At 41.5% G+C, this 24,084-nt stretch overlaps 1 protein-coding gene across 4 annotated transcripts in view; it reads left to right on the top strand.

Moving 5' to 3' along the window:
- LOC131103149 (cytohesin-1) overlaps positions 1-24,084 on the top strand; it is a 40,563-nt gene that overhangs the window by 2,024 nt on the left and 14,455 nt on the right. The window contains exons 1-3 of one of the 4 annotated variants that reach the window (XM_058049163.1): positions 4,277-4,441; positions 20,863-20,945; positions 23,466-23,530. In XM_058049163.1, coding sequence (XP_057905146.1) covers positions 4,357-4,441; positions 20,863-20,945; positions 23,466-23,530 — 233 coding nt within the window. In that variant the 5' untranslated portion in view covers positions 4,277-4,356. Of the gene's footprint in view, positions 1-4,276; positions 4,442-9,554; positions 9,836-15,839; positions 15,986-20,862; positions 20,946-23,465; positions 23,531-24,084 lie in introns of those variants that run through there. The other 3 variants (XM_058049164.1, XM_058049166.1, XM_058049165.1) reach the window with 3 other exon arrangements.

Raw genomic sequence — 24,084 nt, 5'->3', positions numbered from 1 at the left:
GCACCCATAATTGACAACAATATTGATTTTCATTAATTGTTATTGTTTTAAAGTGTCAGATTTAGAACAAAAAAGTCATTGAGACCAAAAATGTCCGATTCCCAAAAACTGCTGTAAAAATATCACATGTGAATAAATGCAGCCATAATTGACAACAATATTGATTTTCATTCATTGTTATTGTTTTAAAGTGTCAGATTTAGAACAAAAAAGTAATTGAGACAAAAAAATGTCAGATTCCCAAAAACTGCTGTAGAAATATCATGTTAATAATTGTACCACTGATTTGCCCTAAACATAGATTTTTGTGTTTGTGCATGATTTCTTTCTCCAGCATCAGATTTAGAGCAAAAGGATCTATATGACAAGCATTGACATGCATTGAAATACAGTATACACTGTAACTCCTCAGCATATCTATATATAGTGATATATAAATAATATGATATTTTCACTATGTATGTATAAAAGATCACTTCTTGTCGTCTACATTGAGGCCCTGCATGGTGCAAAGGAAGGCAGCTTACTGTGGATGTTGTGGGTGTGGGTGGGTGTCGTCTCTCCTGTGTGTCTGACCCCCCCCCCAATCATGGCTGACGTGAACTGTGAGCAACATACACACACATAATAGACTTTGAGGCCTGCACATTTTTTTTTCCTGTCTTCCGTCAGCAGTGTTCGATGCTCTCATGAACAAAGCACCTTCATTCTGTGAAGAGCTGTCAAACGTCCCAGCAGCAGCAGCAGCAGCAGCAGCAGTAGACAAACCTCAGAGGGCTTCAACTTGTTTCTAAAAAAAAAAAAAAAAAACGTGTCAAGAAAATCAAAAGAGTTTAAAAGCAAACTTGAGTGTACGTGCTCATTAAAATGCACCGATTGACGACATCCCTACATGGACGCCATGACGGTGCCATGCTTTCTTGTATGTGCATGAAATCTATACAGTCAGCATCCAGCCCAATAATGGAGGTGATGCTAACATTAGCGCCTTAATGTAGGAGGTCCACCGACACACGCCGCTGCAGGTTTTGCAGAGTGGGGTGGTTGGGGGGGTGAGGGGTGGGGGTGCCAACAAACAGGAAGTGTGGAGGCAGACATTACATGGATCTTAAATGTAAAGACTTGGCATCTAGTGTACTGTGTATGGTTGGGTGTTTTTTTTTTTGTTTTTTTTTATTGCGCTTTGTCTCCATCTGGCGGCAGTAGAGACAACCTGCAGCGTTTCCATTGTATGGACAATGACAAAAACTATCCCAATAGTGAGTCATAATTATGAGATAAAAGGGCGAAATTACGAGATGAAAAATTATAATTGTGACATAAAAAGTCATAATTATGCGATATAAGGCATAATTATGAGATAAAAAGTCAAAATTCTGAGATACAAACTGCGCACTTTGTCATTTTTTCATCTTTTTATCTCATAATTATGACTTTCATATGTTTATAATTATGACTTTTTATGACTTTGTATCTTATAATTATGATTTATCTCATGATTCCCTCATTTTATCCACTAATTTTGACTTTTTATCTCATAATTATGACTTTCATATCTTTATAATTATGACTTTTTATCTCTTAAAAGACTTTCTATCTTGTAATTATGATTCATCTCATGATTCCCTCATTTTATCTCCTAATTTTGACTTTTTATCTCATAATTATGACTTTCATATCTTTACAATTATGACTTTTTATCTTTTAAAAGACTTTGAATCTTTATAATTATGATTTTTCTCATGATTCCTACATTTTATCCACTAATTTTGACTTTTTATCTCATAATTATGACTTTCCTATCTTACAATTATGACTTTTTATCTCGTTATGACTTTCTTATCTCATAATTTCGACTTTTTGTCTCATAATTTTGACTTTTTTCTCACAATTATGACTTTCATATCTTTATAATTATGACTTTTTATCTCATTATGGACTTTTTATTCCATTATGATCTTTTTGTCTCATAATTTTGACTTTTTATCTCATAATTTTGATGTTTTATCCCACAATTGTGACTTTCATATCTTATAATTATGATCTTTTTATCTCATCATTTGAACTTTTTATCTCATAATTATGACTTTCCTATCTTACATTTATGACTTTTTATCTCATGACTTTCTTATCTCATAATTTCAACTTTTTGTCTCATAATTTTGATGTTTTATACCACAATCATGACTTTCCTATCTTATCTTACTTTTTATCTCATTATGGACTTTTTATCTCATCATTTCAACTTTTTATCTCATAATTATGACTTTCCTATCTTAATTTCAACTTTTTTTCTCATAATTTTGATGTTTTATCTCACAATCACGACTTTCCTATCTTATAATTATGACTTTTTATCGCATTATGATCTTTTTATCTCATCATTTCAACGTTTTGTCTCATAATTTTGACTTTTTATCTCATAACTATGACTTTAGCTCATCATTTTGACTTTTTATCTCACAATTTTATAATTATGATTCTGATTGTGCTATGTGAGTGTGTGTGTCAAGGAGTCCTTCGAGACTAAAAATGCACTGAGACTGAATTATTGGGTGTAATAATAATCCTACCTACATAACAGGTTCTGTACTGTATATGGCATACAACAACGTATGAGTGCTAACTACATGAGTGCTAACATTATACTCACATTTTAACAGCAAGATCGCATCATTTGGTTAGCGTATTCGCTGTAAGAAAATCAGCCATAATGCAGCCGGTTAATGAGTTGTTGGCAGAGGCTTTAATATGTGTAGCGAAGCCTGCTTTTTGTTTTACTGAAGCTGAAGCTGGTTGGCTTTTTTGGAGTTTATATTTATGAAGCGTCCCCCTTTTTAGTATGCCACTGCTGAGGTGAAAGTGACACTCATCAAAAACAAATGGCTGTGTTTTTCTCCACCGGGGGTAGATGATTACTTCTCACCTGTTGCTAGGCGACATGAGTGTTTTTATTTATTTATTTGATGCAATTATGATGAGTGGGGAAGTTACACGGGTGGAATAACAATCTTTTTAACTCTAGACTAGAAAACAATACGGGTTTTTTTTTTTAAAGTGAATGGCCACAGAAATGAATTAATTCAGGACAATGACGCTCGAATACGATGCAATTACGCCCCCTAGTGGCTGTGAGCAGTATAGACACTTTCACAATTAATATTTTTTGGTTGACAGTTTTAAGGCAGTCTATATGTGCCCCATATGTGCCCTGTGATTGGCTGGCGACCAGTCCAGGGTGTACCCCGCCTTTCGCCTCTTGCCCCAAGGGGGATAGGCTCCAGCACCCCCGCAAACTTCTTGAGGAAAAGCGGTAGAAAATGAATGAATGAATGAGTTTTAAGGCGAAGTCTATGAAAGTCTGTGTTTAATTATTATTAAACGCCACCTCTCGCCCAAAAGTCAGCTGGGATAGGCTCCAGCACCCCCACGAACTTCGTGAGGAAAAGCGGTAGAAAATGAATGAATGAGTTTTAAGACTAAGTCTATGAAAGTCTGTGTTTAATTATTATTAAACGCCACCTCTTGCCCAAAAGTCAGCTGGGATAGGCTCCAGCAAATTACTGCAGCCTTTTCAAGTTTTTCAAAAAATACATTTTAAAAATATTTTTTTCGTAATCAAAGTTAAATAACAATTTTAAAAAAAAACACTTTGACACCCCTGATGTAGGGGATAAACGCCACCTCTTGCCCAAAAGTCAGCTGGGATAGGCTCCAGCACCCCCTGCAAACTTTGTGAGGAAAAGCGGTAGAAAATGAATGAATGAGTTTTAAGGCGAAGTCTATGAAAGTCTGTGTTTAATTATTATCAAACGCCACCTCTTGCCCAAAAGTCAGCTGGGATAGGCTCCAGCAAATTACTGCAGACTTTTCCAGTTTTTCAAAAAATACATTTTAAAAATAGTTTAAAAAAATCAAAGTTAAATAACAATTTTATGGTCAATAAAAAACAAAACTTTGACACCCCTGATGTAGGGGATACATTGTGGTGGTCAGCTTATAACCTTCCTAACAATATCATAATAATATATAATATCATAATGATGCCATGTAAATCATCAGGAGAGCACAGGTGGGTAAGAGAGCGAGGAGGAAAAAAGTGTGTGTGGGGGGGGGGGTGTATGATGAAGAAAGGCTGAGACACCCACATTCAAAAACAGGAACCAGGTCAAAAGCAGAAGTGGTATCCGCCTCGGAAAACAAACCTCACCTTCTCCTTCACTGATGAGACTAGGAAGTACACGAGCGTAACGCGCAAAGGAATCAGACGCGCTTATCTGACGCTCTCGGATTAACCGAAAAGAAGCAGGAAGACATCAGTGGACTTACCTGGCAGGGTCATCACTGGGAAGTAAAATGGGGACAGTGAGTGAACTTTGCGTGTCCAGTCTTCACTCGTTCTTGTGTCCAGGCATGGAGGCGATGCAGCGACAAGATGCAGGTAGAATAATAATATTACGTGTGTGTGTGTTGGAGTCCACCATGCCTAACACTTTCTTCAGTCTAGTCTAACCTCCCTCCATGTACACGAATGGAAGCTAATGTTGTTAGCTTATTCTAATTCACTTTTATAATGATTTTCTGACAGTATTATTAGCACGGGCCTCACAAGATCTTGCAAGGTTAACACATGAAGATGTCACATGGGTACTAAGCCTAAAAATACTAAATACTAAAAAAAATCACACAATGCATAAAAATGTAGTAGATGGTAATGAAGTAGCTTAATGTGTCTGTTCCATAGAACAACGGCATGAACAGAGTGAGCCCTTTTGTCATTCATACATTCTCTTTGTGGGTAGAGGCGGGGCCACTAGCATACACACAGTGCAAAAGAGTGACACAGGGGTGTTGTTTCATGTCTACAATGCTCTAATAATGTACATACATAATGTAAATACACACAGTGCAAAAGAGTGACACATAGTAGAATACTATGTAGATACTACAGTATGTAGATACTACAGAATACTATGTAATACTAGTAGAATACTTTTCTTCAAAGTAACATTTTATGTAGTCTTGTTTCGTTCTCATTAAGCCAATCTTGTGTATACATGGTATTTGGTCCGAAAGCCTGTTCATGGATACCAAACATTTTCATGGCGTCATGAAGCAAAAATGTCTTTAATACCACCAAAACAAAACCAGGCTTCGCTACACATCTTGAAAATAAAGCCTGGATCTTTGCCCACGGTCCATCAGTAAGCGTCAGCTAGCATGATGTCGCTGTTAAAATGTAACTCAAAAGTGGAAGAAATAAATGTAAGGTTAACTGGTTAGCTTGCTAACTAGCGGCTGTCTCGAGTCCCTAAACAAGTAAAGGTGACTATAGGGGTGTTATTTCATGTCTGCAATGCTCTAATAATGTAAAATATTGTATAAATGTAACTCGTAAGTGGGAACTTTTTGGAAGAAATAAATGTAAGGCTAACTGGTTAGCTGCTAGCTAGCGGCTGTCTTGAGTCCCTGAACAAAAATGATAGGAGTGTAAAGGTGACTATAGGGGTGTTGTTTCATGTCTACAATGCTCTAATAATGTTAAAAAAAAAACTCGTAAAAATGTAACTCGTAAGTGGTAACTTTTTGGAAGAAATAAATATAAGGCTAACTTGTTAGCTTGCTAGCTAGCGGCTGTCTCGAGTCCTTGAACAAAAATGATAGGAGTGTAAAGGTGACTATAGGGGTGTTGTTTCATGTCTACAATGCTCTAATGATGTTGAAAAAAAACTCGTAAAAAAGTAACTTGTAAGTGGCAACTTTTTGGAAGAAATAAATGTAAGGCTAACTTGTTACCTTGCCGGCTCGCGGCTGTCTCCAGTCCCTGAACAAAAATGATAGGAGTGTAAAGGTGACTATAGGGGTGTTATTTCATGTCTACAATGCTCTAATAATGTTTAAAAAAAACTCGTAAAAATGTAACTTGTAAGTGATAACTTTTTGGAAGAAATAAATGTAAGGCTAACTGGTTAGCTTGCAAGCTAGCAGCTGTCTAGAGTCCCTGAACAAAAATGATATGAGTGTAAAGGTGACTATAGGGGTGTTGTTTCATGTCGACAATGCTCTAATAATGTTTTAAAAAAAAACTCGTAAAAATGTAACTCGTAAGTGGTAACTTTTTGGAAGAAATAAATGTAAGGCTAACTTGTTAGCTTGCTAGCCAGCGGCTGTCTCGAGTCCCTGAAAAAAAAATTATAGGAGTGTAAAGGTGACTATAGGGGTGTTGTTTCATGTCTACAATGCTCTAATAATGTTAAAAAAAACATATTTAGACGGTTGTAAACAAGTTTTCTATGCTATTACAAAAATATTTCATTCCTAAATAAGGAATCCTACTTCACAGAATTCGCTAGGCCTAACCCATTACTCCATGAATCGACAAAGAAAGCAATGGTTAGCTGTAGCCCTGAGTTAGCATCACGGTGCAGGTTCCCATCCTGAGAGCTTTGAAGGGTCATCTTGGCGGACAGCGGCGTTGACGCGACTTGACGGGTTTGCGGTGAATCAGCTGACGAAGTGCGACGCGAGAGGGAAGTGTCGCTGTCGCAGTGATTTTTCTCAACATCTGAATCAGCACTGTGTGTGTGTGTGTGTGTGTAAAGCGATGACTTGGATGTGCAATGGGGAAGTCCATTGGCGTATTGTGGTGTGGTAATGTGGTGACAGCACAATTTCACTGACTTTTGGCACGCACAGTCAAAATGACCCGTAAAGACCTTGTGGATATTTAGTGGGTAAACTGTGGCCTGTGGGCCACATCTGGTTCACCAAGCGTCTTCATCTGGCCCACTGGGCTTTTCCGAATTTGTTTTTTTTTTAGCATCAAAGCTGTAACCGTCAACATGACTTGCACTGCTATTGTATCACACTTGAGTTGTACAGGAAATAGTCAGATGAGTTGTACAGGAAATGCAATCTGTAGCTTGATTCACACAACACACACATGACGTAACCACACACATGAATATCTGGGCAAAATACCCATACCAGAATTACCCTTTGGAACACCTGTGTCATGTGATTATGTCATCTACACCTGATTGGCTGGCTCTGAGACACACATAGATTGATTCAGTTTGAATTTGGCAGGAAGTGCATGTGAATTTTGAAAGGAATTGATTTGCATTGATGTTCTCCCCCCGGATGCATGGCGGACAAGTGGTTAGCATGCAGCTAGGAGACCGGAGTTCAATTCCACCCTCGGCCATCTCTGTGTGGAGTTTGCATGTTCTCCCCGGTTTTCTCCGGGTACTCCGGTTTCCTCCCACATTCCAAAAACATGCTAGGTTAATTAGCGACTCCAAATTGTCCATAGGTATGAATGTGAGTGTGAATGGTTGTTTGTCTATATGTGCCCTGTGATTGGCTGGCCACCAGTCCAGGGTGTACCCCGCCTCTCGCCTGAAGACAGCTGGGATAGGCTCCAGCATAGCCATGACCCTTGTGAGGATAAGCGGTAGAAAATGAATGAATGAATGTGCACTTGGGGCGGGGGGCGTACAACAATGAATCTCACACACAATAAAACTAAAATAAAGTAAAATTATTCCAACAACATGCATGCTAGGTTAATTAGCGACTCCAAATTGTCCATAGGTATGAATGTGAGTGTGAATGGTTGTTTGTCTATATGTGCCCTGTGATTGGCTGGCCACCAGTCCAGGGTCTACCCTGCCTCTCGCCCCAAGACAGCTGGGATAGGCTCCAGCACCCCCTGTGACCCTTGTCAGGATAAGCGGTAGAAAATGAATGAATGAATGAATGAAATTCAAAACAAATCAACCTTCATATAGCTAATGTTATGTTGTATGTGATACATTGGACAAGTGGATAAACTGCAGAGCAGCTCATTAGCATTAAAGCTACAGACGCACATAACGACATGTTGCCAGTAGGGCAGTTATTTTTTATAAAATGTTTTTTGTGAGGATAAGCGGAATAGAAAATTGATGCATGTTTGGGATGTCGCACGTCATAACGCTTGGCGATGTGAAGAAAAGGTCACGCAGAGTTGTCGCTCCAGGCGACGTTTTGACTTCCAACAGCGGCTGCTTTGTCAGCGAGACAAACCCGGGCATTCTGTCTGTCTGAAGTCTGTTACATTAACTCATCATTCCGCTCTCGGACAATGCACTGCTTGATGAGGAGAGAAGGGATGCAAATGATTACCTGATAGCATTCCGTGGAGTGTGTAGCGCATGAAGGCAGGATGTGTTTTCGTAGGGCAGCATTCCTGCCTTCTGTCTTCACCAGCAGGCTGCAACAAGCTAGGCTCTATCTGGTGATTCCATGTTAATAAGCTGCTCTCTCTCTCTGTTTATCATATACGCTAATTGATAATGAATATACCTTTTGTGCTGCACTCATTCTTAACATGATAAAATGTGTGAGCTGCTGCATGTGTCAATCACAATTCCCTGCCCCCACCCAGCTGTCCCTCCCCTTTGTGCAAGTGTGCAAGGAAGCCAGGACACAAAACAAAAACAGGCTGAAGAGGCACTGAAAGAGTCACTATATAAGCCCATATGTGGAACCTTTACTTCCAGTTACCCCAGGGGTCTCAAACTCAATTTACTTGGGGGGCCACTGGAGCTAGGGTCTGGGTGAGACTAGGCCACATCAGTTCCCCCCCCCCCAAAAAACGCATTTATTAAAAACAGAAAAATATACAAACTTTTTCAGTGCTTTGGTTCCGATTTTCTACAATAAAAGCTCTGATAAAATATTCCAGTTCTCAAATATCAATTTTTATTTTTCTGCACAAAATAAGATGAAAAATAAATAAATCAAGTGTAAAGAAAATCAATCAATCAGTAATAAATAAATATAATAATAATAATAAAACGGCAAATAATAAAAACTTAAGAAACCACATATAGTTGGTGGGTAGACAAATTATTTTTTTCAGATTAAAATGAACAAAGCATTATTAGAGCCCTGCAGACATGACAAAACACGACTATAGTCACATTCATACTCTTTTTATTTACAACATATTGCGCAACTGCAGGGTCTTGAGACACACGCTAACTCGCAAACTAGAGATCTAGCAACCTAAACTGTAGCCTCCAAGTTATTTCCTTTAAACTTAAAAAAAGCCCAAAAACTTACCACTTCCACACGGATAGGGAGGATAACTATTGACAGTTATTTAACCTTTAACATGAACATTAATCAAAAGTAATAATTTTTTTCTGGGTACATGATACCATACAGCATCCATAACATTAAACTTTCATATCAAGGCGGGGGCCTCAAACTAGTGTCCTGCGGGCCCGCGGGCCGCGTGTTTGAGACCCCTGAGTTACCCCAAATATGTGATGTGTTGTTGCTCTTATTTTGAGAAAAAAGTCATTTTCAATATTACGTTTTTATATTGTCCTCCTTTTAAAAGTATATATTTATAAACTTTTCTTGAAATATGAGCTGGTAAACATAAAGTAAATGTCCTAAACATACAACATCCTGTCATTTTTTTGGGCACACGTTCCCCAACGCGAGTGCAAGCTTTATTGTGATAGGGAAGGGCGGAAGTGACATTATGTTGTTCCGCCTGTCTTGACAGAACGCAGTCACGACTGACGAGTGGCTTGGTGACGCTTCCCTTCGAAACCTCTCCCTTGAACTGACGACAAGAACAGAGGACTTAACAACTCTTCGCGTCGTTTATCGAGTTAAACCTAAAGAAAAGATAGTAAATTCGCTTTTTTTTAAACCAAACTTTGGACGCTTGGAAAAAGCTTCTCAAACTTCACGTCGGACTCGAACACAGACACTCTCCAACACACACAGACAGACACAGACAGCATGGTGCTGAAGTCTGAAGATGGCGTAGGTGAGTGAAACTCAGGGAAATTACACCTTTTTAGAGCGTCACGTTTATCTTAAACTTGTCGAATACAAACACATTGTTACTAATGGCTCACTAATGTGTAATAATATGTGTGTAATAACGCTCACTTGGCTGAAACTTGTTTAACTATCTCCGGAAGCACAACGGCCTTGTAGTCATTGTTAGTCGTTACTTTGCCTTGTATTGCGTAATTTTGCAGTTATAATAACGTTTCCGGTTAATTAGAAACGCCATTATTTACACAGGCTTCAACTGCATAACAGCTAACGTGACATTTTGAGCAAAGAGAGCCTGATTTTTGTCGTAAAGGAGGAGCGCGTGCATCCCCTTATGTCCTGTTTAGCAACAGGTGTGACGAGCAGCCATGCAAATCCACTTAGTCAGCACGTCCATTTTTTTTATGTTGACCTGGACCTTGTGTTTTGTATCAGTCACCACTAAGCAGCCTGGGAGTTATCTTTAGTTCTTTAAAAGGTGCTATATGAGTGGTTGTCAAAGTGTGGCAAGCTAAGCCTTCCACTGCACAATAAAAATACAGTTTTTAAAATACAGTTTTCTGGAGCATATTGATTGGAGTTTCTTCACCACAAACCAGGGATGTACTTTAACAATATGTCTTTGTTGCGGCGGGAGCTATTAATTAGCCCCCCCGTCCCCCCTCGCCGCCCGCGTCACTGCGAATCGCATTAGCGAACAGTGAAGCTCTCAATGACTGATCCTGTTATGTGCTGCTGCTCCTGCGTGGTGATGGAGAACCTACACGCCGGCCCACACAGCCATGCTTTGTCATTGCCCCCCCCGCCCCCCCAGCTACATTCACCGTACGCTTTGAGGTGGGTGGCCTATGGAGTTTAAGCAGTTGTGACTAATGGTTCCCCAATGAGAGAGCCCTTAATGGGTCCCGCCGCAAAGCCTGGCTCGAATGGCCCCCGTGGTTGTGATCGTCGCCGCCGTCTCGCCATAATCATATTTTTGTCGACTGTGCGCATATCGGCTGCCGCCCTTTTTTTTTTCCCCCAGACTCAGCGTTTTTCCCCCATCACTATTGCATTACCGTGATGCATTTAGGTGTCTTCCTTGTTGTTGTGTACGTGATGGGATATGTTATTTTGCTAACAAATTTTATTATTAACAAATTATTTGAATGAATGGAGCAATGTGCGCCACAGTGTTGCACATTTTCTGTGACTTTGGGTGGTGGCCAGTTTTGTAACTAACTTGAGGCGTGCATGCAGCAGGTATAAACATGCCAGGATGGAATGGATGGTCAAAAGCAGGTTAGTCAGTCGGGTGTGTGCTTTGTGAACGCTCCGAAAATGCATTGTTAGGACGACAGAGACCTTCCACAATAGAAACCTCGGAGGAGGCGGCAGACGCATTCCGGCCCGGAATACCAGGTTGTGTAGAGGCATTGTTGCGTAGAGCCGTGACCCTTAGTCTCGCCGTGTGCGGCGTCCGCTTCACCCACAGCTTGCCGCCTAGCGTGGTGAGTTTGAGGTGAACGAGTCGGCCTAGAGAGAAGAAAGCTTTCCCACAGGATGGGCGTGTTTTCACTCCCTCCGCAGAGTGTGAGAAAGATTACCAAACAGGAAGTCCAAAGTCTTGACAGTACGGGCACCCTGCTGTTTGTCTACTCCAGGGGTCTCAAACACGCGGCGACACTAGTTTGAGGCCCCCGCCTTGATATAAAAGTTTAATGTTAGTGCGGCCCCGCGCAAGTTTGAAATGGATGCTGTATGGTATCATGTACCCAGAAAAAAATTATTACGTTTGATTAATGTTCATGTTAAAGGTTAAATAACTGTTATCCTCCCTATCCGTGTGGAAGTGGTAAGTTTTTGTCTATTTAAGTTGAAAGGAAATAACTCGAAGGCTACCGTTTAGGTCGATAGCTCTCTAGTTTGCGAGTTAGCATGTGTCTCAAGACCCTGCAGTTGCGCAATATGTTGTAAATAAAAAGAGTATAAATGTGACTATAGTCGTGTTTTGTCATGTCTACAGGGCTCTAATAATGCTTTGTTCATTTTGTCTACCAACCAACTATATGTGGTTTCTTAAGTTTTTATTATTTGCCGTTTTATTGTTATTATTATATTTATTTATTTATTACTGATTGATTGATTTTCTTTATTCTTGATTTGTTGATTTATTTTTCATCTTATTTTGTGTAGAAAAATAAAAATTAAGATATTTGAGAACAGTGGAATGTTTTATTAGAGCTTTTCTTGTAGAAAATCGAAACCAAAGCAAAGTTTATTCATTTTTCTGTTTTTAATAAATGCGTTTTTTTTGGGGTTTTTTTTTTGGAAAACCTGATGCGGCCCAGTCTCGCCCAGACCCTAGCTCCAGTGGCCCCCAAGTAAATTTGAGTTTGAGACCCCTGGTCTACTCCCTATATGCTTTCCCAAAGCAAGCAAATAAAGACACCAAGAATGTGGAATCGCTGGTCGATACAAACAAAAAAAAAAGTCTGGATGTGTTTTTGTGGTGAGAGGATGTTGATAATGGGATAGCCGTGATAAGAATCAAGGCCATCAGAGGACAAAGGCAGGCATTGTGGGTAGAAAAAGCACTTCCGCTCCCGAGGAAAAAGCCAGAAAGAGCTGTGGAGTCGGCATGTAAAAACAACAACATTGAAAGCGTGTTTGTGTCCATAAAGTTGGATTTTGTATGTGTACTCTTGGAGGCTTGTTTGTACTTCTCACTTAAGCTGGTGTATGCATTTCTCGCTTGCTCAGCATTCCTCTTGGCTGTCTCACACGGAATGGAGGGCAACCTGCTAATATGCCGGCTTCGCAGGAAGAATCAGAGCTGAAACATAAAGCAAAACACTGCTAGTCCCGGAACCAGCCATTTTTTTACGGGCGTATTTGCTAGTCTCGGAATATCACCACCGCGATAAGCGGGTCTTTCCTGTATTTTGTATATTCAGTCTAACTCAGCCTACTATGGGCAAGTTCCAGGACGACATAAAATGCACCGCCTCCACTTGTTAGCGCCATGTTAGCAAAGCTTTGCGGCGGCGTGATGGTGGCGTGCGAATGCGCTCGTAATATTGGTCATCATCCAAACACTTACCAAATGGAAAACGCTCCAATGTGGCACTTCCTTGTTTATTATCACATGACATCAGCCATGTAAGTCGGAGTTAGCGCCCCTTCTTAGGCTAGGGTGACTATATGTCCTGTTTTCCCAGGACATGTCAGTTTTTTTTTTACGTCCTGTCCTTCTGCCCCCCCCTTGTATTTTTTTAAAGTGATGAATATTGTAATAATATGAATATAATTTCCACAAAGTAACATATATATTATGGTAGTTAGAGCAAAAAGACCCTGTTTACAATCTTCCAAGTACAGTTTTTAACATTATTAGAGCCCTCTGGACATGAAATAACACCCCTATAGTCACCTTTTTACTTCTATTATCTGGTTTAACAGACATAATAAGACATTAATAAGACATAATATAGACTCAAATGTTAGCAGTTCCTTGTTATTGTTTTTTTTTACTTCCTGTTCTTGTCTGCTACTTTCTGTAGCAACTGTTGTTACCAAGTGACCAGTGTATCATCACGTCTTTTGCGTCTCAATGCTTTACATATGTGTTGTACGTCATGTAGCCATTTTTATGCATGAAAATGCTTTATTTAGAAAAAAAATTGCGCATTTTTTTTACTAATAATGGTCCATATTTAATCATGAAACTGTGATTATATTATAATAAAATAAATGAAAATAGGAAATATAAAGCCCAACATTAAATAAAGTGTGTAAAAACAAAAAACAAAATTATCCGTTAATTACTTCAATTGTAAAATAATACATTTAAATAACCTCAAGGAAAATATTTACTAATTTACTGGATGCTGTACTTTTATTTTAATAAAAAAAATCAAAAAAAAACAAAAAAATATGTACATTTTTTAAATTTTATTTAACAAGCGGGAAATGTTAAGTTTTGCTATCCCGTAATCTGCTTTTATGGGTTAATTGGGTCCAGATCGGACCGTGATAGGTGAACTTAAGCAAAGTCCTTATTCAGAAATGGCATCTTTTCGTAGTTATGGCATAAAAAACCCTGTTTACGATCTTCTAAATACAGGTAATACATTATTAGAGCCATCTAAACATGAAATAACGCCCCTACAATCACCTGCACACCGAGTTGAACGAGCCTTCTAAATGCCTCACGTTTGATAATGCTGAACACCATGTATAAATGTATAAATATATATAAATAATAATATCCTGGTTATCTAGTGTAAGACCATAGCACTAACAAAACAGTAAAAAGCATAATAACAATAATAACTGTCTGAAATTAACATCTGTATTTGGTTTTGACGTTTCGCCATCCGAGGTACGGTACAGGCCTCCGGGTTGACTCATTGCAGACATGAGACAAGCGCTCGGATCTCTTTCGCCACGCAGGCCCGACCCAACCCAACCCCAAAGCACGCACGCGCACGGGACGCAACAAGCAATAACATTGCACAACGTCTTGGCATGCGTCACTAACATAATGCAGCTGCTCTATCTATCCTGGGAAAACAAAGGATTGTCCCCGGAGTAGACGCCCTCGTTGAGGAGGAGCTGGGAGGCGGTAATCAGAGTATGACTGGTCGTATGACTTGTCAGGAGAGAGAGAGAGAGTGAGTGAGAGCGAACATGGCCATGGCGTGAAGAGCTGAGTCATGTCGGCTCCTGTTATGCCGGGCTTTACTGCCGCCTTGAGAGATGACTGGATATGTGCAAATACCACCATCAGGTTGACTTTCTATTTTTTTTTATTTGCTTTCAGCTTTCAGTGAAAAGCTGAAGAAAAAAATATTTTTAGACTCAGACAGACTTTATAGATCCCGAAGGGAAATTGCGTAATTGCAATTTTTGATCCAAAACAGGCAATCAAAGACGTCACAGACAAGACATGATATGTTGCTTGCTAAAACTCCATGAAGTCTGGAAAAACCACAACAAGTGACCAACATTTTGCACAACTCTGCAGTATTAATCGAAGTTAATTGGATCTCCATGCTTTTTAAACAACAAAATAATGCAGAGTGGTTAGCGCACAGACATCACAGCGAGGAGATCAGGGTTCAATTCCACCCTCGGCCATCTCTGTGTGGAGTTTTAATGTTCTCCCCGTGCATGTGTGGGTTTTCTCCGGGTACTCCGGCTTCCTCCCACATTCCCAAAACATGCTAGGTTAATTAGCAACTCCAAATTGTCCATAGGTATGAATGTGAGTGTGAATGGTTGTTTGTCTATATGTGCCCTGTGATTGGCTGGCCACCAGTCTAGGGTGTACCCCGCCACTTGGGGGGGGCAAAACAGGAATAATTCTATTACATTTTCCATACAAAGTACAAAAATGTGTCTCACACACAATAAAAGTAAAATAAAGTAAAATTATTCCAACGACATGCATGCTAGGTTAATTGCTGACTCCAAATTGTCCATAGGTATGAATGTGAGTGTGGTTCCTGGGTGAATACGGCCTATTATTATCAAAAATAGGCATATTTGAGTAATGGTATATTTTGACTAAATTAAGTATTTTTAAAAATACTAATGTAAGGCATTCAAAAAGACGCATTCAAAGATGTTTTAATGAGTTATTTTGTCTACTGTATAGGTTATTACAAGTAAAGGTGACTGACTATAGGGCTGCTATTTCATGTTGAGGGGTCTCTAATATTATTATAAACTGTATTTAGGAGGCTGTAAACAGGTTTTGTATGCTCTACTTTTCACTTTTCATGATCTGGTTTAGTTACAATTAACCAAAATAAACAAGGGGTTAATGAAGACATCATTTTCCTTCTTATTGCTCTGCCTTGATAGAAGAAGAAGCAAAGGAAGGAATGACCACTGGGTGGAGCCTCCACGTTAGTACGAGCGAAGGCAAAATAGAGGCAGGGATGGAGGAGGGAGGGAGGGAGGCGGCGAGCGAGGCTCCTTCCTTCCCAAATGGACTGTGTCTGTGCTGTAAGCCGGCAGGGAGCCTCTACTGGGTAGCATTCATCTCCGCCTTATATGGATGCACGATTTTTCTTGCTGGACGCCTCATGAACTGAGTGTAAAGAGGAGTAGGACATAAGAGAGCAAAACTGGACTATTTCTCATTCAGGTGAGTTTGGGAATCTGTGTTTTTTTGTTGGATTTTGGTCATTGCTGTTGACACCCATTCTGTGTCGGAAATCCAAAACCAGTTCCGTAGCGTTGAGGTGTTGCCTCATCTTGCTTGTTGCATTTCGAGGTCACTTCCAGGGATATCTGAGAAGCCTGAACTCTGGTGCCAACCATGTGTTGCTTGTCAGAGTGGGTGGGGTGAGGGTGAGGCGCGGTAGAAAGACATATTTATTTGAGTGGGATCGTATATCGGGCCAGCTAAAGTGCAGAAGTTCATCCAGTGGGAAAACCCTTAAAGACCGCATCTTTACTGTGTAAACCGATACCACATAAAGAATATTTTTTTGACGGTTCAACTTAAAACTGAAGTGTCCCTCAACCTGACCCAGTGGAGGAATTCTCCTGATCCCACTTTCAGGATCATTCCACCGACTCTTTCCATCCCACGCATCCGAAGCTGAACACAACGTTCCTTCTCTTGGGACACGTCTCTTCTTGATCCGTCTTTTAACTCCTACCACCAGTCCAGGTCGGGTGCTTAAAGGGGGTTTGTGATTCATAATCGGTGGTCTCACTTGTGTTCTGTTCGAAGTCAAAGGTGAACGTGTTTATTTGGAATGGTATTCCTTTCATTCCCTTTCTTCCCGGCTGTGTGTGTGGCCTCACAAAGATAGGAGTAATTGTCTCAGTGGGGGTTTGTGTAGTAAGGAGATTGACTCTCCACACCAGCGTGACATCACCTTTTTGTTTGCCGCATCTGGACAGTGGACAACCACGGACGACCACGTGGTCACTAGTCCCTTTTACTGAATGCATTAAAGGTCATCATGAAAGTAGACTCCTTCTTGTTATACAGCTGCTACCCTTACTGGCTTAGGCTTGGGGTCCATTGATTGGAGGCTGGAGGCATCTTTGGGATGGGAGGTGGATGTTTGAGATGTAACCCTCGCCAAAGGATGGAGGGAGAACTGGATCTTGAGAAAGAATGATGTTGAACCTAACATCTCTTCAGCACACAACTGCAACTTTATGAATGTGACTTTTACCAACTCTTGGTCCAACGTTGAAGATGCTAGCTGAACCAGAACCAAATGTGTGGGTCATACACCCTGGACTGGTGGCCCGCCAATCACAGGGCACATATAGACAAACAACCATTCACACTCACATTCATACCTATGGACAATTTGGAGTCGCCAATTAACCTAGCATGTTGTCGGAATAATTGTACTTTATTTTAGTTTTATTGTGTGCGAGATTCATTGTTGTACGCCCCCCCCCGCCCCCAAGTGCACGTTCATTCATTCATTCATTCATTTTCTACCGCTTATCCCCACGAGGGTCATGGGTATGCTGGAATAATTTTACTTTATTTTAGTTTTATTGTGTGCAAGACAGATTTTTGTACTTTGTATGGAAAATGTTGGAATAGAATTATTCCTGTTTTCTTCTCCCCGCCAGTGCACATTCATTCATTTTCTACCACTTATCCTCACGAGGGTCGCGGGGGGTGCTGGAGCCTATAGAAGCTGTCTTCAAGCGAGAGGCGGGGTACACCCTGGACTGGTGGCCAGCCAATCACAGGGCACATATAGACAAACAACCATTCACACTCACATTCATACCTATGGACAATTTGGAGTCGCTAATTAACCTAGCATGTTTTTGGAATGTGGGAGGAAACCGGAGTACCCGGAGAAAACCCACGCATGCACGGGGAGAACATGCAAACTCCACACAGAGATGCCCAAGGGTGGAATTGAACTCGGGTCTCCAGCAAAAGAGTTGTGTAATGTCATAAATAATGAATTATAGGAGTGTGTAAGTGACTATAGGGGTGCTACTTCATGTCTAGAGAGCTCTAATAATGTTAAGAAAACACATTTAGAAGGCCTGCGCGCTAGCCACTCGAACACCGTGCCGCCTAAGAAGCAATATATATTATATAAATATATACTTTTATATAACATATATAACTTCTTAGCATATGTACACGTGTCACTTTGCTAAATCCATCCTTTCATTTTTCACTATGGGCCCGTTTTGGGAAACGTTTGGACAGCCCCTTCTTAGATGATGTGCTTAATAAGATTATTTGGGTCCTCGTGTGTTCAGAGCTGCTCCCTAAATTGGGGCGCATCCGTGGGGAGCAGGGCTGAGTGATCCTTCAAGCACGCTGAATTCTAATTTCCTTATTTTCCAAGGAGAGTTCTTCAGCGATGCGGGTGGTGGAAATGAGACGTCTCCATTTTTTTTTATGCCAGTGTGGCAATCAGCGTACGTATTAGTAGGCTCTGGCACCGCGGGAGAGGAGAACTATAATTGGTATCTCCCTTGATGTCACCTCCATGGCCCTTGCCAAGAACTGCTTCACTCATGTTGAAGTTCCACCCTCTTATGGGCTCTTTTCCACTGACTGTCTCTTTCTTTAGGGAGATGTTTGCTGACTAACAGACGCATGGAACAGCTCTCTTTAGATTAAGTGGATGGTTTCCTGTCCATGGTGCTGTTGGTGTTCTGGGAAATTACACACGCTTAGCGCCATGCTCTGACCATTAGCATTATGTTCTTTGTATACCTTTTGGAAGCATCTTTCTTGGCATCACGGCGCCTTGTCTGATACATTCGAAGCGACACACCTTGTTTACACTGTGATACCGAAAGGAGGCTATGTGGTTTATTGGAGAACCTCACATTTGACCACTGTGATCCCCAAACCCCGTCTGAAAACACCACATGGGTTTGTTTTAGAACCTTCCACCTCTTTAGCAATGCGCCTTAAGGCTGTTATTGCTCTGTTATCCCTGTGTCAAATGAGGAGCCATTCCAGGGAAGGTTATGGGAACTGGCTTTTCCACTAAACAGGAATTGAATATTAATGTAATTAGAGCATAGAAAACCTGTGTACGACTTACTAGAGCCCTCTTTTCATGAAATAACACCCCTATAGTCACTTTTGCACTCCTATTACCGAATACAGTAGAAATAATAAGAGAAAATATGACATTCATTTTCTACCGCATATCCTCACAAGGGTCATGGGGGGGTACTGGAGCCTATTCCAGCTGTCTTCAAGCGAGAGGCGGGGTACACCCTGGACTGCTTGCCAGCCAATCACAGGGCACATATAGACAAACAACCATTCACACTCACATTCATACCTATGGACAATTTGGAGTCGCCGATTAACCTAGCATGTTTTCGGAATGTGGGAGGAAACCGGAGTACACGGAGAAAACTCACGCATGCACAGGGAGAACATGCAAACTCCACACATAGATGGCCGAGGGTGGAATTGAACTCAGGTCTCCTAGCTGTGAGGCATGTGTGCTAACCACTCAACCCCTGTGCAGCCTAAGCTTTCTTATTTTTACTATTTCTACTATATTGGGTAAAAGAGCAAAAAAGGTGATTATATAGGGGTGTTACTTTATGTGTGGAGGTCTCTAATGTTTATTCATTCATTCATTTTCTACCGCTTATCCTCACAAGGGTCATGGGGGGGGTGCTGGAGCCTATCCCAGCTGTCTTCAAGCGAGAGGCGGGGTACACCCTGGACTGCTTGCCAGCCAATCACAGGACACATATAGACAAACAACCATTCACACTCACATTCATACCTACAATTTGGAGTCGCCGATTAACCTAGCATGTTTTCGGAATGTGGGAGGAAACCGGAGTAGCCGGAGAAAACCCACGCAGATGTGCCAAGGGTGGAATCGAACTTGGGTCTCCTAGCTGTGAGGCCCATATGCTAACCATATATAGACTTGCACATGTAGGCATTGGTGTTGCTTTTTACTTGGTTTCTACATAGTACTTCCTGTGGTGGCTGTTGTCTCATCAATGTAACATTACTGACACCTAGTGACCAGTGCAGAATACTACATGCATTTTCCAATTGCTTTACAGTTGTATTTTCATTCATTTAGCAATTTTTATGCTTGCGACTACTTAGTTTAATCTAAGTATGTCAAATTTACTAATAATAGGCCATATTTAACAACAAAACGACATGCTTTATGAATTAATATATTTTGAAATACCATATTACAGTCAAGCTGCATAATTCCAAGGTGGGTGTGGCCTGAATATAAGACGACCCCCTGTTTTTCAGACTGTTTTCCCCCAGATAAAGGACATGATGCTTGTATTTCATGACACCGCCAGTAATACGGTGAAAATGAGAGGAAATCAAACTCCATTCCCTGCTATTGCTCCTGAAGTGTTAAGTTAGGGGCCACTGCTGGTAAAAAAAAAGTGAGCCTGGAGCCCTTTAAAGCCTGAAATAAGTTAAGCTAAGGGATCTCCTCTTCATTAGCATTATGTTGCAAAGTCTCTACCCAAGATCAACCCAAGTCAGCCCAGGCCGTGACCCCCCTTCTAACCTTTCAACCTCACCACAGATGTAATGAGGAAGAGGAGAGGAGAGAGTCCGAGGTCAGGGGGGCAATTAAAAATAGTCAATGCTGATTTTATTTATTTATTTATTTTTTTGACGTTTTGCAATTTTAATGAGATGCAAAGAGAATGAGATGCCTCTTAGCGCCTGCACAGGCTCAGCGTACACTCGCACTGTTTATGTGTGAGAACACTTTGAACACAAGGAGCTAATTATAACGGCCGTAATGTGCGAGCGACAGCAGGACTGGCAGCACCGTTGCGATACACTGGCACACGATTATCTCGAACTTTACTGTTAGAAAAAAAAATGTCTTCCTGCGAGTATTGTGCTTGTCGTTTTTGGCGTGCGGAGTCTGTGGGTTGTCACCCAAGGAAAGTAAGGAAAATGTTTTTTTTTTGCAGACTCAGGGGGGGTTAGTTTGGGGTTTATTTTTGGTGTCTCCGAGCTCATCTCTCTCATGTCTTTTCCAGTGCCGGACGACCTCACTCCGGAGGAGCAGCAGGAGCTGGAGAACATCCGCCGCCGCAAGCAGGAGCTGCTGGAGGACATTCAGGTAGTGGCAAGTCAGAAATACGGCGGAACATCTGAAGTCCATGACGTTGTACAGTGTGGATTTTAACCAGATTTCACCGTTAAAGTTACACAAAACTTAGGAGATCTTATGAATTTGTTCAGTTGTATGAACACATTCATTCATTTTCTACCTAGGCTAAGCTGGAGCGTATCCCAGTTGTCTTCGGGCGAGAGGCGGGTTGCACCCTGGACTGGACGCCAGCCAATCACAGGGCACATATAGACAAACAACCATTCACACTCACATTCATACCTATGGACAATTTGGAGTGGCCAATTAACCTAGCATGTTTTTGAAATGAGGAACCCACACATGCACGGGGGGAGAACATGCAAATTCCACACAGAGATGGCCGAGGGTGGGAATTGAACCCCGGTCTCCTAGCTGTGAGGTCTCCGCGCTAACCACTCAACCGCCGTGCCGCCCCTGTATGAACACATATTATATATATTTAAAGAAAAACAGCCACCATCTACCTCTATCTGTCTCTATTGTGTTTTAGAATGCGCCAAGGGCCATTAAAAAAGCAGCTGTGGGTCGCTAATGGTCCCCGGGCCACACTTTGGACACCCCTTGCATTAGCTTCAAACGCATCTGAGGTTGAATTCCAAGTAGCGCTGCGATTATGAATCAATCGTCTCAGACCCAACGCCACGTTTTTTGCCGCTTTATTATCATGTTACGCTTTTCCAAATTCCCCCAGTCACACAACTTGACCCCAAGTGGAATGTCGGGAATTTCCTACCGAGAGCTCGTTTCCTCAGCAAAACATTTGCGCCTGCGGTTCAACCATTCCAACGGAAGACCTCCGACTTACCGCCGTATGATTTAAAAGTTTTAAAAGCGCGATTAAATACAACCAGCAGACAGATGTGGATGTCTGCAGTCAAATTCCATACCGGGGTGACAGATTGCCTTCCCTCCAGATGTCCCTGCGAGGGGAATCGACTCCAATCTCTGCGGGCTGTCACCCAAACTTTAACGAGTCTTTGCCCTCACCACGTACTTTGCGGCGTGCACGCGGAGACCACACCCTGCTCCTTGTTGACTCCCCACGTCACTCCTTCGCTGGCCCTGCAACGCCACGCCTCCCGTTTCAAGCCCGGGCCATTGTTTGCGGAGACAAGTATCTGAGGAATGTGTCGGGATTGCGCAGCTCTTGAAAGCACAGATCTTGCCTTTGTGGTTGGACCCGTAGTAAATAATTATGCATGCAGAATGATAGTGTGTACTTTGTAGTGTTATTGTGCAGTCGTCCCTTGTTTATCGTGGGTAATCGCCTCCGGACTCAACTATGATAAGTGAATTTCCACAAAGTAGGATTCCTTATTTCTCAATGGAGGCATCGAAAACCTGTTTACAGCCTTCTAAATACACATTTAAACATTATTAGAGCCCTCCAGACATGAAATAACACCCCTATAGTCACCTTTACACTCCTATTACTCAATATAGTAGAAACTATACTTTGTCTTGTTATTATGCAGTCGCCCCTTGTTAATCGCCTCCGAACTCAACCATGATAAGTGAATTTCCACAAAGTAGGATTCCTTATTTCTCAATGGAGGCATCGAAAACCTGTTTACAGTCTTCTAAATACACATTTTAACATTATTAGAGCCCTCCAGACATGAAATAGCATCCCTATAGTCACCTTTACACTCCTATTACTCAATATAGTAGAAACTATACTTTGTCTTGTTATTATGCAGTCGTCCCTTGTTTATCGTGGTTAATCGCCTCCGGACTCAACCATGATAAGTGAATTTCCACAAAGTAGGATTCCTTATTTCTCAATGGAGGCACAGAAAACCTGTTTACAGCCTTCTAAATACACGTTTTTAACATTATTAGAGCCCCCTACACATGAAATAACACCCCTATAGTCACCTTTACACTCCTATTACTCAATATAGTAGAAACTATACTTTGTCTTGTTATTATGCAGTCGTCCCTTGTTTATCGTGGTTAATCGCCTCCGGACTCAACCATGATAAGTGAATTTCCACAAAGTAGGATTCCTTATTTCTCAATGGAGGCACAGAAAACCGGTTTACAGCCTTCTATTAGAGCCCTCCAGACATGAAATAACACCCCTATAGTCACCTTTACACTTCTATTACTCAATATAGTAGACATAATAAGAGAAAATAAGAGTAAGTAAGTGTTCTGGTAGCCGATAGGTTGTTGAGTGCTAGCTTGGCGTCTGTTACGGCCACAATTGTAGTTTGTGTTGGGGAATATTGTGGCTGTTTATTGAGGCCATTCAAACCTACAATAGAAGCCTGTTGTTGTAGCATGCTACATATTATCACAACGTATTTGAATGCGTCTCGTGAATGCCTCATATTTGTGTCGAGTCCCTGAATTCCACCTACACTTGAATGCCTCTTCAAGCATTATTACACTGTTTGTATCAGGGTTAGGCCTGAATGCTATCCGACTAAGTTTGGAAAAAAGGTGGATGCTCTTGATAACACTGCTTTCTTTTTTCCACAGCGGCTGAAGGATGAGATAGCAGAAGTCACCAGCGAGATTGAGAACCTGGGTTCCACTGAGGAACGGTAAGACCGCCGTCGGGTTCCGCCCTCGACATTCCCTGCCTGATTGACTTCCTTGCCTTTTATTTACTCAGCAAATGAAGCTGACAATTATTGATTGTCGAGACAGTTGGCCCGGTCAGCTTCACGCCAAATCGTCCTCCCGCATTGGCTGTGCTTTTAAGGCGCTTTAAATGTTTCATCAGAGTGTACCCCCCACACCCCCCACCTCCCATGATGAGAGGCCTCATTGAATAATGTAGTGGGTGTACGGGTCGAGGCGGACAATGCATGGTCCTCTGGGAGGGAGCGTCGGGGTCCACTACTTTTGGTCAGCGAGCCCATCAACTGCAAATAAATCATGCCGCACTTTCACTGCACCCCCCCCCACTCCCCCACTCCTCAAATCCATTAAGGGTTGCATCTCCTTGTTGTGATCCAGGCGTCTTAGCGCACCGCTTTTATCGTGGCGACAGCACATATTAGTTTGTCTGCGTTTAAGAAAAAAGCCTGAGGAATCCCTGGCGTTGACCCTTCACCGGCTGGAGACTGGGGGGTGCGGCGGGGGGTAACCGTGG

The sequence above is a fragment of the Doryrhamphus excisus genome, chromosome 15, assembly GCF_030265055.1.
Source record: "Doryrhamphus excisus isolate RoL2022-K1 chromosome 15, RoL_Dexc_1.0, whole genome shotgun sequence".
In the NCBI taxonomy this organism is placed as follows: Eukaryota; Metazoa; Chordata; class Actinopteri; order Syngnathiformes; family Syngnathidae; genus Doryrhamphus; species Doryrhamphus excisus.
The sequence above is the reverse complement of the archived record's forward strand: the minus strand, read 5'-3'. Positions and strand labels throughout refer to the sequence as shown.